General features: G+C 43.3%; 1 protein-coding gene and 1 long non-coding RNA gene across 6 annotated transcripts in view; one reads left to right on the top strand and one right to left on the bottom strand.

Annotated features, from left to right (window-relative positions):
- Positions 1-8,850, bottom strand: part of LOC310896148 — a 39,946-nt gene extending 31,096 nt beyond the window's left edge. Inside the window, exons 1-2 of one of the 3 annotated variants that reach the window (XR_014581229.1) lie at positions 7,406-7,557; positions 6,092-6,252 (exon numbers count right to left, since the gene is read on the bottom strand). This is a non-coding gene — a long non-coding RNA (uncharacterized lncRNA). Of the gene's footprint in view, positions 1-6,091; positions 6,253-7,405; positions 7,558-8,623 lie in introns of those variants that run through there. The other 2 variants (XR_014581228.1, XR_014581230.1) reach the window with 2 other exon arrangements.
- Positions 8,846-15,672, top strand: part of PTPRK (protein tyrosine phosphatase receptor type K) — a 422,368-nt gene continuing 415,541 nt past the window's right edge. The window contains exon 1 of one of the 3 annotated variants that reach the window (XM_083828076.1): positions 8,846-8,888. In XM_083828076.1, the coding sequence (XP_083684202.1) occupies positions 8,861-8,888 (28 nt within the window). In that variant the 5' untranslated portion in view covers positions 8,846-8,860. Of the gene's footprint in view, positions 8,889-9,369; positions 9,705-15,672 lie in introns of those variants that run through there. The other 2 variants (XM_083828073.1, XM_083828074.1) reach the window with 2 other exon arrangements.

Genomic DNA, 15,672 nt, shown 5'->3' with positions numbered 1-15,672 from the left:
GTGCTGGGGGGGATTTATGAGATATGGCCCAATTCGGCAAGCCATTATCATCAGGCATGATGAATGAGGCCCCAGTTTCAGTGGGACTATTCACAATACCACGTGGAGAGCCAGTGTTGCTCTACAGAACTCTCATTGATTATATAAAGAAAACAATAAAATGACTAGACCTGAAGTGCTATAAAACGCATCATGTGAGAGCATTGAAAAATAGGGGGAACATATACTCTCTAATCTTTCTGGGACAGTAATTTGTAGATGTTACTTGTAACCTCAAATGTAGAAATGTATGCAGAAGTGAGATTTTAAGCAGGCTATACTCTTTATTAAATGAAATATTTAGCAATATGGAATTAACAATTCTAATCATAAATGCTAGGCAACCTCTTTTGATCTGCTACCATAGCTAATTACTCCAGTGGGAAAGGAAACAGGGAAAGGGCATTTCAGCTGTGCAAGGACAGGTTTTCTCTGAATCTATATTTTGTCCAAATAAAACCTGTAGTTGGATGGAGTTCATGGGACTCTTAACCCTTCATCTGTAGGAATTGGAGGGTTTCTGTTAATTGTTACCTTTTTCTTGCTGCAGAATAAAACAGTGACTTCCTCCAAGACTAACATCATTTATATTTATAGTTTTCTTCTTTTGTTCTATCACTGTCTATAATCTCTTCTGGGAAAATTATTTAATTATATTGTTGTTTTAGTGGTGCTATCTCTCTAGTGCTATCATTATTGTGGTACCATGTAGTCAACAGTCATTAACTGCTGGAACGCAGGTGGGCACCGTAAAAGGTATAAACCTCTCATTGGGATGCCAAAAACAACATTAACCTTCCAAATTCTTGTGAAAATGAGAAAATAGTTTGAAATTTCTTGGAGACCAAAATCTTGCTGACTATGAAAGCTTCAAGATCACTGGAAGTTACTATGATACACTTTTTGGGTCAGATTCATCCTTAATCACCTCTTGGAGGTGTCTGAGCCTAGAAGAGAATTCTGCTTTTCTTCTCTGGAGGATGAACAGCCAAGAGGGGAGAGGAGTAGACTGGAATGTAGAGAAACACAGGCTGCAGTCCTACAGACTGTCCTAGTTCTCCTGGAATGTTTTTGATTCACTAAGCTAATAAGCCGATAAACTACATTGTCCCAAGCTCAAGGTAAGAAATGGCCAACCCTTAGACAGGAAGATCTCTTTGCAAACTATATCAACACTACTGCTGCTAGCAGCTCTACAAGGATGCAGGGCTCCTGTTTGAAACCAAAATGCCCCTACCCAGAGGAGATGGCATTCCAGGAATAGGATGGGATAATGCACAGTACAACAATAAGATGTATAGATCCAGTCACTGAAGCTGGAGAAACTACCCTCTTGTAGGCTAAAGGAAGCTCCATAATCACATTTCAGTCCACAAGTAAATATTTCTGAGAATCTGAGAACCATGATTTGTTTGAGGGACGTGGCAACTGCAAGAAGGTAGGCAAAACAAAGGATGTGTGAAGGGCTTATTTACAGCACATAAAAGGATGGTAATGTAGCATGATATATTTTTCATAGCTGGTGAAGGTTTGCATTGGATTTGCCATAAGTATTCTTGAACTGTTCTCCTGTCCCCTAGTCTGTCATTGTTGAGATAAAACGGACAGTAATATGGATCAGTTGAGTGAGCGATAGGCATGATAATAGAGAGTCACCCTTGTACAGATACAGAAAAAAAAAACAGCCAAGCTCATTATAAAAGCTGCCAGATTATTCTACATAAAATGTACTGACATCTCCCTTGGACCTGACATTAAATTGAAAAGAATTTCAGAATCCAGTGGAAATATATTTTTAAACTAAAATGAACCACACTGACAGGTAAAACGTTTTTCTAATACAAATATCTATGTGAACTCTATTTTCAGGAAACAACAAATTCTGTTACAAGTTTCCAGGTAAACCCCACCAATTCCACTCTGCAAAGTTTTAACTTGTCAACACTCTCCTGACTCTATTTAAATTATTATTAAATTTATTATAATGTCTTGCCTCTGTACTGTCTTTCACAAAGCTGCTTCCTCCAAGTTTTCAGATTTATTCCCTAAATCCTTACTCTAGGGAAAGAAGAAATATTTCAGGTATTACACAACATAAACTGGATTTAAGAAATACATGTTTTAAATTTAGAACTAAAAAAAAAAAAAAAAAGAATAACTTTACGCATGACTCCAACATTCTGACATACAGCAATTCAGAGTGAGTCACTTGCCATCCTGCAAAGACAAAGTATGGTAATTCAACTGCCAATAAACTCTTAGGGCAGAAGTTAACCTACTTTGGGTAAGATATATACACATCTATTCTTGGAGTAGGTAGCCTTTTCCATTTTAGTAGCTTATTTTAAAAACTGGGAATTTGAAGAGAACAGTTCAGCTCTGAAATGAAGGAACATAAAAGTGGAAACTCAGGGCTTTATGGTAGATATCTGAAAGTCACACTGAAATCTTGGAGTTAAAGTACATGGCACTGAGGCAGCAATATTCTAGGAGAAACCAGAAAATAGCTGTTGGACCCCAGAGACAAAGTCTTTATGAGATTGTGAGATTTATCTGATGAGACTTTCCACTTTGGAAGAGAAGTTTAGTAGTGTCTTATGAAAGACTGTTCTAATACAGAAAGCTTTTGTGGAATGACATGAACAATCACGATATGAGACGTCAGTTATGACTTGTGAGTCTGTTGAGTATGTATTAATGTAACTTGATTAATTTCCCTTGAGGATAAAATCTGCCTAAAACTATAGACAAGATGGCACCTATGAATTTTTAGCAATTGTTTCTGCAAAAGTATCTTCAGAGCATTAAAAATTGCTCAGTTTTATATGAGGTGAAGAAAGAATTCAATATCTATTCCTCTGTTCTTTGAGAGGCCATATATTCCAATCCCAGCAGACAAATTTACATGGTAGACTGAAGAAGAGAGGGCTATGCTTTTGTTTAGCATCTTTCCCTGCCCTGCTGCAGCTAATGCCAGAAAACTGCTGCCAGACATGACCTTTCCTTTTCAGGTGGGCTGTCACTGATCAGTACTATTGCTACAGGTATTAAGCATACATACCTGGGCCTGTTTTGCTTTCACTTGGTAGTCAGTGTGGTTGCAAAATAAATGTGAGTATAGCACTGGGCTTGAAATGACTTTAATCATAGCCTTGTTCCCCTGAGTATGGACTGATTGCAGATTCTAATTTTCATTCCTGGCTATCATTAAAATTTTTGAAGGTAGACTTGAATCATACTGGGCTTCCTGAGCTGCTTTCTTATTCAAATCATAGCCATCCCTTGGTTAACAGCAAGAACTTGAATATACTCTTTTTTAATGGATAAGTGTGCCAGAGGAACGGATAATATATATATATATTTTATATTGTCACTTACTCCTGCTTGTTTATGCTCAGGGTTGTTTTCCTTAGATCATTTTAAATTCAGGCAGTTAATTTCCAATTATCAAGAAGAAGTGGAAACATGTAAGAATTTGGATCTCATAAAAGAGTTTTGAATACACTACTGTAACACCAAAAATTATTACAGGGAGAGTAATTGCCTTCCTCTAAGCCAAATCTATTTTTTTTATATTTTTTTTTTCATTAACAGGTTTTGAAGTAATCTATATTGGACATTTATGACTGGGTAAGCCAAACAAAGTCACCACCAATCCCAGCAGACATGTTAAACACTCTGAGGTACTTAAAAGTAATTTTTGATTTATAAGCTCTATTTGTCTAATTTCAAGGTTTGCTCAAATAGGTCTTCTTTCAGATGAGAGTTCAGCAACATCTGGTATCGAGGATCTAAGGGTAATCACAAGAATACTACTTCCATTAAGGGAAGGAAGACTGAATTCACAATTTATTATACTCCTAAATAATTAATTTGCCTCCAAGGTCCCTTAATAAACTGATCACCGGATGCAGCACAACTGGACATAACAGCATTGTAAAAGGTCTTGAGGCTATGGACATCTTGCATTATTCTCCCCAGATGAATCACACTGTTCAAATGAAGTTTTCAAATTTTTGTTGGTAATGGGGTGAGAGTTTGACATTTACAAATGCATTGCTGATGTCTGTTTTGTATGAGGTGCCTCCTTTGTGACCTCAGAATCATTCAAACCTTGTAAAAAAGAGCCTATGAAAGAGAGATGTAAGTGTTTCCAGGCCTACCACTTGACAACTCTCACAAACTGTGTGCTCTTATAAGATTCTCAGGAGGAAATTACTCAGCTCTGCATTTCTCTTTATGTACAAAAGTACAAAATATTGCAATGTTGCTTGTGGCAATCGCAACACACTAAGAGCAGATAAAATTTGGATGAAAATTGCAACATGATTTTAGATTGTGTTTATTTTACTTTCAGCTTGTTCCTTTCATCCATTAACTTTTTACATGCATTCTACTCCCTGAATTTTAAATGTGCATTTTAACCTAATTAAGCCACAAATATATGCAGATTTACCTAATAAGGGAACAGAAGCAATACTGTCTGATTTATACTTCTGATCACAGCCAATGATTTAGCCCGAAAAGCCTCAGCTAAAATGATCATTCTGATGATGATCATATATCTGATATATATTATATATCTGAGATATATCTGATATATATTATTCTGATGATGATCATATATTATCCTTTTATTTTCATTTTTTTTCTGTCAGCTTCTAGTTCTCACTGCATCAGATTAACACCTGCAAGACCTCATACAACTCAACTGTTCTTTACTGTTGGATCTCCTTGTCTTTTGCACTTCAGTGGCAACACATGCCCTAAGGCCATCTGTCCATTTTTCTCCCAAGTTCTCATGAATCCTTGAAGGGCATACCGAGCGCCCTTTTGGAGCTGTTCCAAAAGCTGAATGAATGCCTTCAGCTGAGTTCAAGCTAAGCTTTAATGCTGTGGACTTTAAAGCTCTACATGCTTTCAAATGATTGCAAGCAGCAGGTACAGGTATGCTAATCTAAAAATAATCGACTAATCAGTGCAGAAATGCAATGTACCTCTGCAAGTCCTCAGAAGCTTCCTAAGTCTTGTTGGCGTCTTCCCCAATGACAAAAAATGAAGTTTTCCCCCTATGGTTCTGATGAGGAATACCATCATGAAGCCGTGAGGAAAGGCATGGGGGTAGAAGACTAGTAAAAGGCTTCTAGGTAATGTGGGAAGATGCATTTGCTTAAACCCATACATACACAAAATGTGCTGCAAGAGCTTATTTGAAAGTAAACAGTTCTAAGGAGCTTAATGCATTCGTAATCGCTGATTGATACACCGTGCTACACCTACTAGAAGCTTCCCAAAGACCAGTTCCCAATGGTCATTGCATTAATGGGCTAGTGTCTTACGGGACATGACTCTACTCAAATAGAGACTCTTACAGAACAGTGCCTTTGATGTTTAGGCAAACTCAGACGCCAGTTTCTTTCTGGGTTGCACTTTGACATAAGAAAGGCACTGTACAATGTAATTTTGAAGGGATGGAATTCAGTAAAACAATTTATTTCAAAACAAGGCCATGCTTCACTCCTCCTTGAAGGCTATTCCCATGCTATATTTCAGTTGTCAACTATTTTGTCTGCTCGAAGGAAAAATAAGACAGAATTTGGTCAATAATAGGGAATGCACTCTTTTTAAAAAAAATCACAGGCCATTTTATCAAAACCACAGAAATGACAAGCAGAGCAAAGTGATATCCAGTCTTTGGATAAAGAATGGAAAATTCTAGCCCAAAAGGTGAATATTGCTGAGAATGGTGGTCAAGTAAGAACAGGAAGTTTGGGATGAGAAATGCCACAGAGCTCTCTTATAATGACACGAGCCTGTCACTAAATCTGCAGACAGGAGGCTGGAGAATGCATGCAAGAGATGCAGAAGTGTCCCTGGGGACAGAGAGTCACAGGACAATTCCCTTGTTGCATCCCTTGTTCCCACCATAAACCACAGGTAGCTGGAAGAACACGCGGTGCTCCCTGAACAAGCTATTATCTTGTTATGGAATCATCTGTGCACACGCAATACGCAGCAGTGAAACAATCCCCAGACTTTTTAGACCCTCTACCTGCTCCACATTTGCATCCAAAAAGCAGCTATGTGATGGGAGACTGTTCAAAGGCATCAGTAAGACACTCAGCATCGTTTCCTTCTCTCCGGTGATGGTTTGTTATGACAAGGGTATCGGCTGCTGGTTCTCCGTGGAATTAGTATGCTCTAAAACAGCCTCTGTGAGTACCAGGCAGTAAAATAATACATTTAATTGAAATTTGCAGTACATCTTACTGAGATAATTTTTTCAGAAGTGGAAACACAATGAAGACCCTGCCGTGGGTATTATTGGATAACATCAAGAAAACCTGGGTCGATACAATACTCAATTTTCTCAAGGATCTCCAACCTTGAAGAGCCAGATTTTCATGAGGCCTCAGTTCTTGTTAGGGCTCATGGAATAAGCAGGCAGATTTTCACAAAGGAAGTGAAAGTGCAGAGGGCTGGAAAGTTGGGTGGGAGCAGCAGGATAATGAGCATCCTTGACTATCTGATCACTTGGCTAGAAAAATTTCATTTAAATGTCTCAAAATCCCCTCACACTCTAGGAGAACATTTAACAGTTCCCGGGGAAAAAAAAAAGGGGGGGGGGGAGGGGAAGAGAGAAATATTTTTGCTGGTTAGGAATATGTATTTTAATATTTTACATACCATGCAAATATCCTGGGAAAATACCATGTCAGATAGAAATTCTGTCATATAGTATCGGATTATCGATAATTTATGATATTTTACTGTGAGATGGTGTATTATGCTAGGCAGTTGTCAGTCATTAGGAACCAAATTAGATGACAGCCTGTGTTAAAAACCTATGTTACGACGGGCTTAGCAACATCCAAAAGTATAATGGGAAACTTATAACAGGGAATGCAAAGAAGGTGGAGGCATCTAGCAGAGTTTCAGAATCAAACTTGCTTAAACTTGACACAGATTTATTTCACATTTCATTTAGAGATTATAATTGTCAGGATAAAGACCGTACTTTCCTTAATTTCCAAATATTCCTTGAGATGAAGGGAAAGGCATTTCTACGAGCCCTCTGTGTCTTTCTGCTGTTACATTTGGCATATAAGGTGTTACCTTGGACAGTTTTTAAATGTCGTTCAAGAGGTAATATACGTATGCTTTGATCTTAATTGAAAATGCAAAAAACAGTGAAACATTTAGAGCTCTAAAAATGTAAAAGCTGGAACAAAAATAAATCCACTCATGTCATATAAGATAAAAATGATGTCTAACCTGATATGTAAGTTAAAGTATTTGTCAGTGTGCCAAGTACATTAGAAGGCACACAGAGAGAACTGCGCATAATATCTCAGCAGATACGTACCTGGAAGAGGAGTGGGGTCACGTGCACATCTCTTCCATACCTCTCAAGCTTGAACTCTCTACTCAAGGAAAGAATAGCAATCAAAATCCTCTTTGTTGTCTTTTAATAGGAACGTGAGCAGCGGAAAAGGTTGAAATCCCAGGGGACTCCCTCTGGCAGATAAGGAAAGTATGTGGATAAAGCATGGGGGAGCGTGCTTCAGTACGACCCATCGCCACAGGCCCTCCAAACGGAGCAGCGAGCTGGTGCTGCACAGCCACCCTCGGCCACAGTCTGGACATGGCCATCGGCAGTGCCGGTCACCAGGGGTACCTGTGAGACTGCTGCGAGGTTATGGGGAGGCCGTGTTGGTCCTCCTCTTCCCCCGACCTCCTCAGCTACCCATGAGTTGTCTGGCTGGCACTCGTCTTTTACAGCGTTAGCTCCATGGCTCCCAGCTGGAGCTAACTCCATCAGACACGCACACAACAGGACAACACCAGACACACACATACTCCCCCCACCCCATACAAGGAACTTCTGTATTTTCCTTAAAAATTTCCACAGCAATCATGATGTAGCCTAATGCATGGGAAGCAGGGCCAGCACACTGCTTTCCTTCACCTTGCTCAGAAGAATTTCCCGTGTTTACTTGCAACCAGCACGTGGCCCATCCTTCCTGAAACACTGGCTGTCACGAGATCTGCCTCATGAAACTCCCATCCTAAGTTCAAACAAAGAGCCAGTGTTCACTGAAGCATATAATTTTGTATTTTACAGTAAGCATGCAAGTTTTTGGCCACTCCACCCAAATGAAGTACAGAGGTTTCCAGCTGTAGAGGTGGAAGAAGAGAGTTCTTTTTTTTTTTTGGGGGGGTGTGCTTTGTTTTACAAGCTACCATGTACTTCAAACTCCTGTTTCACCTTTTTTTTTTTTTTTTTTCGCTGTGAAAACATGAGGGTTTGCAGGGTGTTGAGGCAAAACCTATCAGTTGCCACACAATGGCTGGAAAGGATTTGGAATCACAGCAAACCTTCGATGAACCTGGATTGAATTTCCAGTTTGCAATAAAACCTGCAAGTTTCCAGTGGTCTCGGGTTCTGTTGCGAGCACTACATAGCATCTCTAATTACAAGCTGCCGAGCAAAAAAAAAGAAAAACTCATCAAAAATAGGTTTAAAAATTGTGGAGGAAACCACACTCATTTAAACAAAAAATTCCAGCCCTGGCGCCTTTACCTGTTATTCCAAATGCTTTCTGGGTGCACGAGTTGCACCGCTGTGAGACACAGAGCGGGGCCTTGACGGCATCGCGGCCCCCGAGCCTGGGTGTGCTGGGGAGGTCCTGCTTCACCGCACGCGGGTGCCGGAGTCGTCTGTCCGCGTGCAGACCTGTCGGGAAGGTCAGCGTTTTGTTACACCTGGATATAACAGCGCAAATGGCGGTGCTGTTAATTACGACTTCACTTCCGATCAATGAGACTTTACTGGCACGACGAGCCAGGCGAGTGTTGCCAAAGAGAAGGGAGGGGGGAAAAAAAAATAAAAATAACAAAAATCCCGGCTGGGAGACAGAGCCAGCCTGCTCGATGCATGGCAATAACGCAACGCGCTCTGAGGCGCTTTTAGAGGCAGGAGCAGCGAGCGAAGCCGAGCGGGGGCTGCGGGACCTTCCCCTCGCACGCCGCGCCCGGGACGACCCGGCGCCGGCCTTCCTCCCCTCGCCTCCTCCTCCTCCGGCGGCGGTGCCCGATCCGCTCCGAGCCGTGCCGAGGAAAGCGGAGCCGCTCCGCTCCGCTCCGCTCCGCTCCGAGCCGCTGCTGCCCCCCGCGCCTGCAGCAGGAGGCGCTGCCGGGCGCCGCTCCGCCCGCTCCGGGGCTGCGGGGCCGGAGTCCCACGTTCCCCCTGCCAAGTGCCGGGGAGCGGGGGCTGGCCGTGCGCGCTCGGCTCCTCCCTCCCTCCCCGCTCGCCCAGCGGCAAAGTAACTCCGGAGCCGGAGCCGGAGCCGAGCCGGCGCTGCCGCCGCCGCTGCGCCCGTCGCGCCGCAGACGCTGCCCCGAGCGGGCGGCCCCGGGGCCAGCGGGCGCCCCTCGGCGCGGGGCTTTCCCGGCCGGCGAGGCCGGGGGGAGGCCGGGCCGGCTCCGCCCGCCCGCCCGCCGCGGGCCGGGGCAGCCCCGGCCGCTTTGGGAAACTTCTCGGCAAGTCGGCATGGGCAGGGGGGCCGGCGCCGCTCCGCTGCCGCTGCTGGCGGCGCTCGCCCTGCTGCTGGCCGGCTGCTCGCCAGCGCTGCCCGGGGCGGCCCGGGCCCAGCTCTCCGCAGGTGAGTCGCCGCTCGGCGCCCAGGTGAGGGTGCCCCGGGGAAGGGAAGGGGCCGGGGGCCGCGGGAGGCTCGGCGCCGGGTGGCGGCTCCCGACGGCGGTGGGGCTGCGGAGGGTGCCCCCATCCCCGTACGTCCCCAACCCCGTGTAGCTCCCCCCGCCGCCCCGCGGGGTGCAGCCTGGAGGGCGCCCCACGCGTGTCCGCGGGCCGGATCGGGGATCGGGCGCCTGGTGAAGTCGCCGTCTGTCCTTCCTCCCTTCTCCTCCTCCTCCTCCCGCCGCGGCAGCCTCCCAGGTGGCGGCGGGGCCGGAGCTGCCGCCGCCCCCTTCCCCCGCCGAAACTTTTCCCGGCGCTTCCCCGCGGGGCGCCCCCTTTCCTAAAAGGGGAAAAGAAAAAAAAAAGGAAAAAAAAAAAAGGACAATAATAAAAATAATAGAACCGCGGTGGGAGGGAAGGCGGCGTGCGGGGCGGCGTCCGTTTTGTTTGCGAGTTTCTCGCCCCTTCCTCCCCTCGGGTCTGCGGGATGAAAGCCCGGGGCACCGGGCTGGGAACGGGGGGGCTGCGGCCCCGGGGCTGTGCTGCTGGGAACGGGGGGGACCCCGGGGCAGAGCCCCCGGGAGAGCGGGGAGCAGGGGGCGCGGGGAGCCCTGCCCCGGAGCCCCCCGCCGCTGCCGGTGGCCGGAGCCCGGCGTCGGTCCCCGTGGGGCTGTAGCGTGGGCTTGTGTCGCTCCGGAGTGGCGTGGAGCAGCCCGAAGTAGACTTCAGGCGCTTTCCCGTCTCTGTTCTTGTTCTTTTTTTTGTTAACAGTACTCGCTGCTGTGCCGGGCGCATCAGTCGGACAAGCGTGTGCATCTCTTTAATATCGATAGGAAAGCTTGAGCTCGAAAACCGCCACTAATAAAAGCATCTAGGCTAGTGAGACTTGGAAGAGCAGTTTTCATAAGGGTTTTCATAAGGGCTGATGCGTAGTTTGGAGGCTGTTTTTTTCCCCCTGATCCTATAAATTAATTTTTAATTGAGAAGTTTGAGATGTGTCACTGTCAATTAAGAAATCTGCTGAAGCAATAAGGTAAATTGGGCTGCTCTGAACAGATTACATCCCTCCTGCGTGGCTGACTTTGGTGCCTATAATTCGGTGTCTGCGTATCAGAACCGTACAATTACGTAAGCACCTACAAGGCTTTTACCAGGGGAAGGGATGCGTACCATATATGAGGTTGGCATGCTTTAGGAGTAGCTAAAATAAAAGGTTCTGAAGCGTGACACCTCTTCGTTCAAAACCACACTGAAATCAGACCAGTGATTTTGCTTTCTGTAACTTGTCAGGCTAACGCAAGCTTTTGTTTACTGGTGGAAGAAGAGCGGGAAGTTCTGATAAGTTACATGGTCCATGGTATTTTATGCTGAGAAGCATAAACTGTAGCCCTTCTTGGACCTGAAAGTACAGAAAGTCAGGTTTGTACCTTGGGGTGTGTGTTAAGTAAGCTGAGAGGAATGTTCAGGATCGTTCTGACCAGAGTAGGTGAAGCTTGTCAAAGAGTTGAACAATTGTATCTAGGAAACATGAGATTCATTTTTTTGTGCAGCATGTCAGCAGCTACAGACTTCAGTTCCTATTGCCAAACATCAAAAATACTGATGTGTTGTGCTGGTCAGAGGCTTATTAATCGCAGGCTTAGTTGGACTTTCTTGAAGGTTTGGAGAAATAGATTTGTTGGTAGCTGATGCTTTCAGGGTGCTCAGTTTTAAGTAAGGTATGATGCCTGGACACTTACTAAATACATTCAATACACACATGTAGAGTGATGCCCTACTTGCTTATGATCTTGGTTTGAAGGCTCTGAATTTAATAATCGCTACAGACTTTGGTTTTGTTACTTATTCTAAATCGGTCCCTGAAGCACCTTTTTTTTTTTTTTTTTTTTTTTCCTCCCTGTTGATTAGACTTCACTCTGTTACTCTGTTAGTGGATGCAGGACACAGAGGTTGGGATTTGTATGTCAGTTCCAGTGAGGGCCTCTCTGGCATACAGTCTGTATATCCAGCACATAGGATCATTTGTGTTCATCATAACAATTTTCTGTTTTTAACAGGAGTACTGTTTTTCAAGCATCTTCATTTGACTGTCTTTTCGTCCTCCCCACCTTAATATAAGAGCGTGTGGGTTTCAGTGTTAAACGTAACCTAACTCATTTTCGGCTTCCTCTCTATTAGTGTTCTTATTGTTGGCATTGTAACAATTTTAAAACACTGTTAATTTTTCTTGCTTATTAACGAGGATATTAATTCAGTCTGGACCTTTCACAAATCTGTCTGTCTTGCTTTAATTTGTTTTTTATTTCATTTTTATGATGCTTTTCACCACTCTCGAATGGTGGATGTGGGCCAGATCCAGAACTCCCCATGTAAATTTGGATGTGTTTGTTAGGTGTCTAATTGAATGCCAGAATACAGGCTTCTTGAAAGTTGGCCATCCTCAAGAGCATGTGTGTGCCGGTTGTTAGCTGCTCTGTGAAAGCAAATGAGAAGGCGAGAGGAGGAACAGAAGCAAGTTAGGAAAAGGAACAAGATGCATCTTGTAATTTGTTGCTGTCTTAAAAATTGTGCTTGTGTATTATCTCCGCCCCCTTTGCACACAGTTGAAATGCTGTCTTTTCCCACAGGTTTCAAAAGCAAAAAGCAAGCAGCTCCTCTCTGCCCACCCCCCGCCAAAGCCAACCATAATCCACAGTGTCATATTTTTCTGGTCTCTGTACATTGTTTCTTTACACTGCTTCTTTCCCTGACCCTTCAACTTGGGTGCGTGCCTGTCAGAATCTAGGCCAAAATGTTTTGGCAGCGCGTACTTTGTTGAAGTCTGGCTATTCCTTATATAGCACCTCCTTTCATCTGTAACTCCTACAGTTCGATAAAGAACAAGTTCAGCTTGTTTTCACAACTTGATAATTTTAAGCTTATATATTTTTTGTTAATATTATTTTTAGCAATTTGCGTGTTTTTAAATTTTGGAAAAAAACCATTTTTTTGGTAAATGCTGCTTGCTTGACAGCTAGCTGATAGAAATATACTTTGCACTGCCTCAGACAGTATCTGTGAAAGTTTTTTTTTTTTTTAATATTAAGTGAAAGATGCAAAGATAAAAATTCTAGAAATGAGTCAGCCTACCTGGAGTTATTTAACTGTGTGGTATTTCAGACTATAGGGATAATTAAGGATAAAAAGGAGGTCTGTATGTTTTATAAGTTCAAGCCCTTTATGAGAGTAGTTATTCTTCAGACTTTCTCAGGCAATGTTATGGTATCACAAATGAACAGGCAAGAGTAAATATTTCTGGTTTAACCTTTTTTTTTCATTGATAAAATAGACTCTCTCTTCCAAAGGCAGAATATAAATAACTCAGAAATTTGATATTATGAAGCCTGAAATATTACTTTTTTTATAATTTTTTTGTAGTTTGATACATTTATACACAGAGAAATACACCAATATACCAAAGTAAGCACATCTATTTTTGTATATGTAATCATGTAGAACAAATTAAGCATGTTTTGAAAATGTTTTTAAATCCTTTTAAGTAATTGAATTAACCTTTTGCTGTCAAAATGACAAAAGTTGTAGCCACGTTCAAGAATAAAATGACTGAAGCAACTAGCATATGATATACAGGACACACTTGTGCAGGTAGGCGTGTATGTATAAGAGACTTCTCAGTAGCTTTTTTTCCACCAAGCTGTTAAAATGTATTGACAAATTATATGGATGATGAGTGGAATTAAAAGCAAAGTTATTTTATCACTTCCACCCCCTCCTTCCCAAATGTTTTACTTTCCTTTATAAGTTCATCTCTCTTCTGTGGTAGAGACCACTTGTCTACCTGTGTGTTCAATTATACCACGTGTATTAATTTTCAAAATGGACCTTGTGAAAGTGGAGTTGAAAGCACCCAGAAGATACAGACCCAAGAAGTCCCGCTTAGTCCATTTTGCCTGAGAAATGATTGTAGGCCTTGATTAGTTAGTTAATGTAAACAGTACATCTTAAACCAAGTAGCTGTCTTGCCCTTACTTAAGATCTACTTAAGATAATTTAAGAATGAGGTGAGGAAAAGGGTGAAGAAACCTACACGGGTTCAGGCAGAGGTCCACCTAGCCCAGCTTCCAGTCTGATGGCAGGCACTTGCGAGAGTGATATGGGCAAGGTGAGTGACTTTGGCTGGATACTGTGACCGCAGAGACAATGTCTTGGTATTTAATGTCATTAAGTGGTTTCTTGTAACCACAATTGTGCCTAATAACATCTTCAGCCTGTATCAGTTTTAGTGTTCACATCACATAGTGGAAAGGAATCTACATGTTTTATGGAAAAAGCTATGGTCTTTTTAACTTACTAGTTTTATTTAATATCTTCCCATCGTGTATTGAAAGAAATGGTTAATAATGGCTCCCAATTTACCTTCTTCATGCCACACAGGATTTTGTAGTTTTCCAAACTCTCTCAACTATTCCTTTTGTAGTCTGAAAAGTCCTGTTTTAACTGTTACAAAGGTACCATTCTACCTCTTTTTTTTTTTTTTTTTCACCCTTTACCGGCTTTCTCTTTCTTTTCCAGTTCTACTGCATTGCTTAGAGTATCCAAGACACAGCCGCCTGATGGATTTATATAGTCCTTAGCAATGATTTTTGTTCTCACCCATATCACCCATATCATAATAATTCCTGGCATTTTCTTTTTTTTTTTTTTTTTTTTTTTTTTCATTTGTACCATTCCTGGTTGCGAGCTGACACTTTTATGCAACTATCTGGTTCATTACTGAAGAGCTGAGATCGTGTGGTTAAATGATGGTCTGTGTCAGTGTCAGCAGGAGCTCCTGGGAGGATGGAAGGTCCTTAACCAACCCTTTTTTGGGGGGAGAGAACTTCTAAACAAGACTCTTGAAGACCCCTTGGCCTCTTGTTGGTGTTTGGGAGAGTTAACCTGCTTAATGCTTGCCACTACGGTTTGTATCCTTCTGAAATGCTGTTGATACAAGTGAGCTAAAGAGACTTTATCCTCTTATGTGGAAGTCTTGGCAATATTTGGATTAAAAAGCAGAGATATGGAACAGTGGTACTTCTTGCTCTGGTGTCTTATGATGTCTCTGTATGACCTCCTTAGCTGGAGGAAGACCTTTCAGTCATCTCACCCCTCAGGAGCTGGATACATTGCCAAATGTCAGCTTTGTTTCACATTAGCATAGGTTTTGGGGAAATCCCTACTCTTCCTTTTTCAACTCAGATCTCATTGAATGTGTAATAGGAAGCCTCCAAAACTATTACTTTACTCCTGATAACCTAGTCAGTCAGGACAAGGCTCATGTTTTCATGTGCTAATAGGATCCCATCTGTCATAGTTTATTATTGTCATGGAAAGATGCCTTTGTAGTGCTGCTCGCAGAAGTGTGCACTGGGATTTGGAGCTTCATTTACAATCTGACGATCCCATTAAGCCAATTTAAGTTACTGCTGCCACAGAGAGGGACATTTCCATCTCTTGAATGGCTCTTAGGTCTTTGTGCTGGATCTGGCCACCATGCGGCCTGTGAGTGAGTTAATTTAGCTCTATCTGAAACTTCTTGGAGGAAAGATGGATCTTGGGATTAGTCTCCTTTTGATCAGTGAGTTCAGCAGTCTTGAAGACGCGCCGCCTCATAAATCTGGTGTATGGGAGGATGAGGGGCAGTGGTGGGGACGGTTCAGTTTGAGAGCAAGCTGCAGTGGCAGTGTGGCTGGGGTGAGCTAAACCTGTGCTGTCTTCAGGAGGTTAGCTCTGGGCTGTGCTCGCTGCCCGGCACTTCATTCACCTGAGCAAAAGGAAGGAGGAGGCCAAGGGCATGGGGCTGCCATGGCGCTCCCTGTGAGGCTGCAGGAGTTAGGCTGGGCGAAGGCATTTGAGGCTGCCGTCTGGCTGACTGCATGCATGGATGACATGGT

The sequence above is a fragment of the Anser anser genome (genome assembly GCF_964211835.1).
Source record: "Anser anser genome assembly, chromosome: 3".
NCBI classification, from domain to species: Eukaryota; Metazoa; Chordata; class Aves; order Anseriformes; family Anatidae; genus Anser; species Anser anser.
The sequence above is the reverse complement of the archived record's forward strand: the minus strand, read 5'-3'. Positions and strand labels throughout refer to the sequence as shown.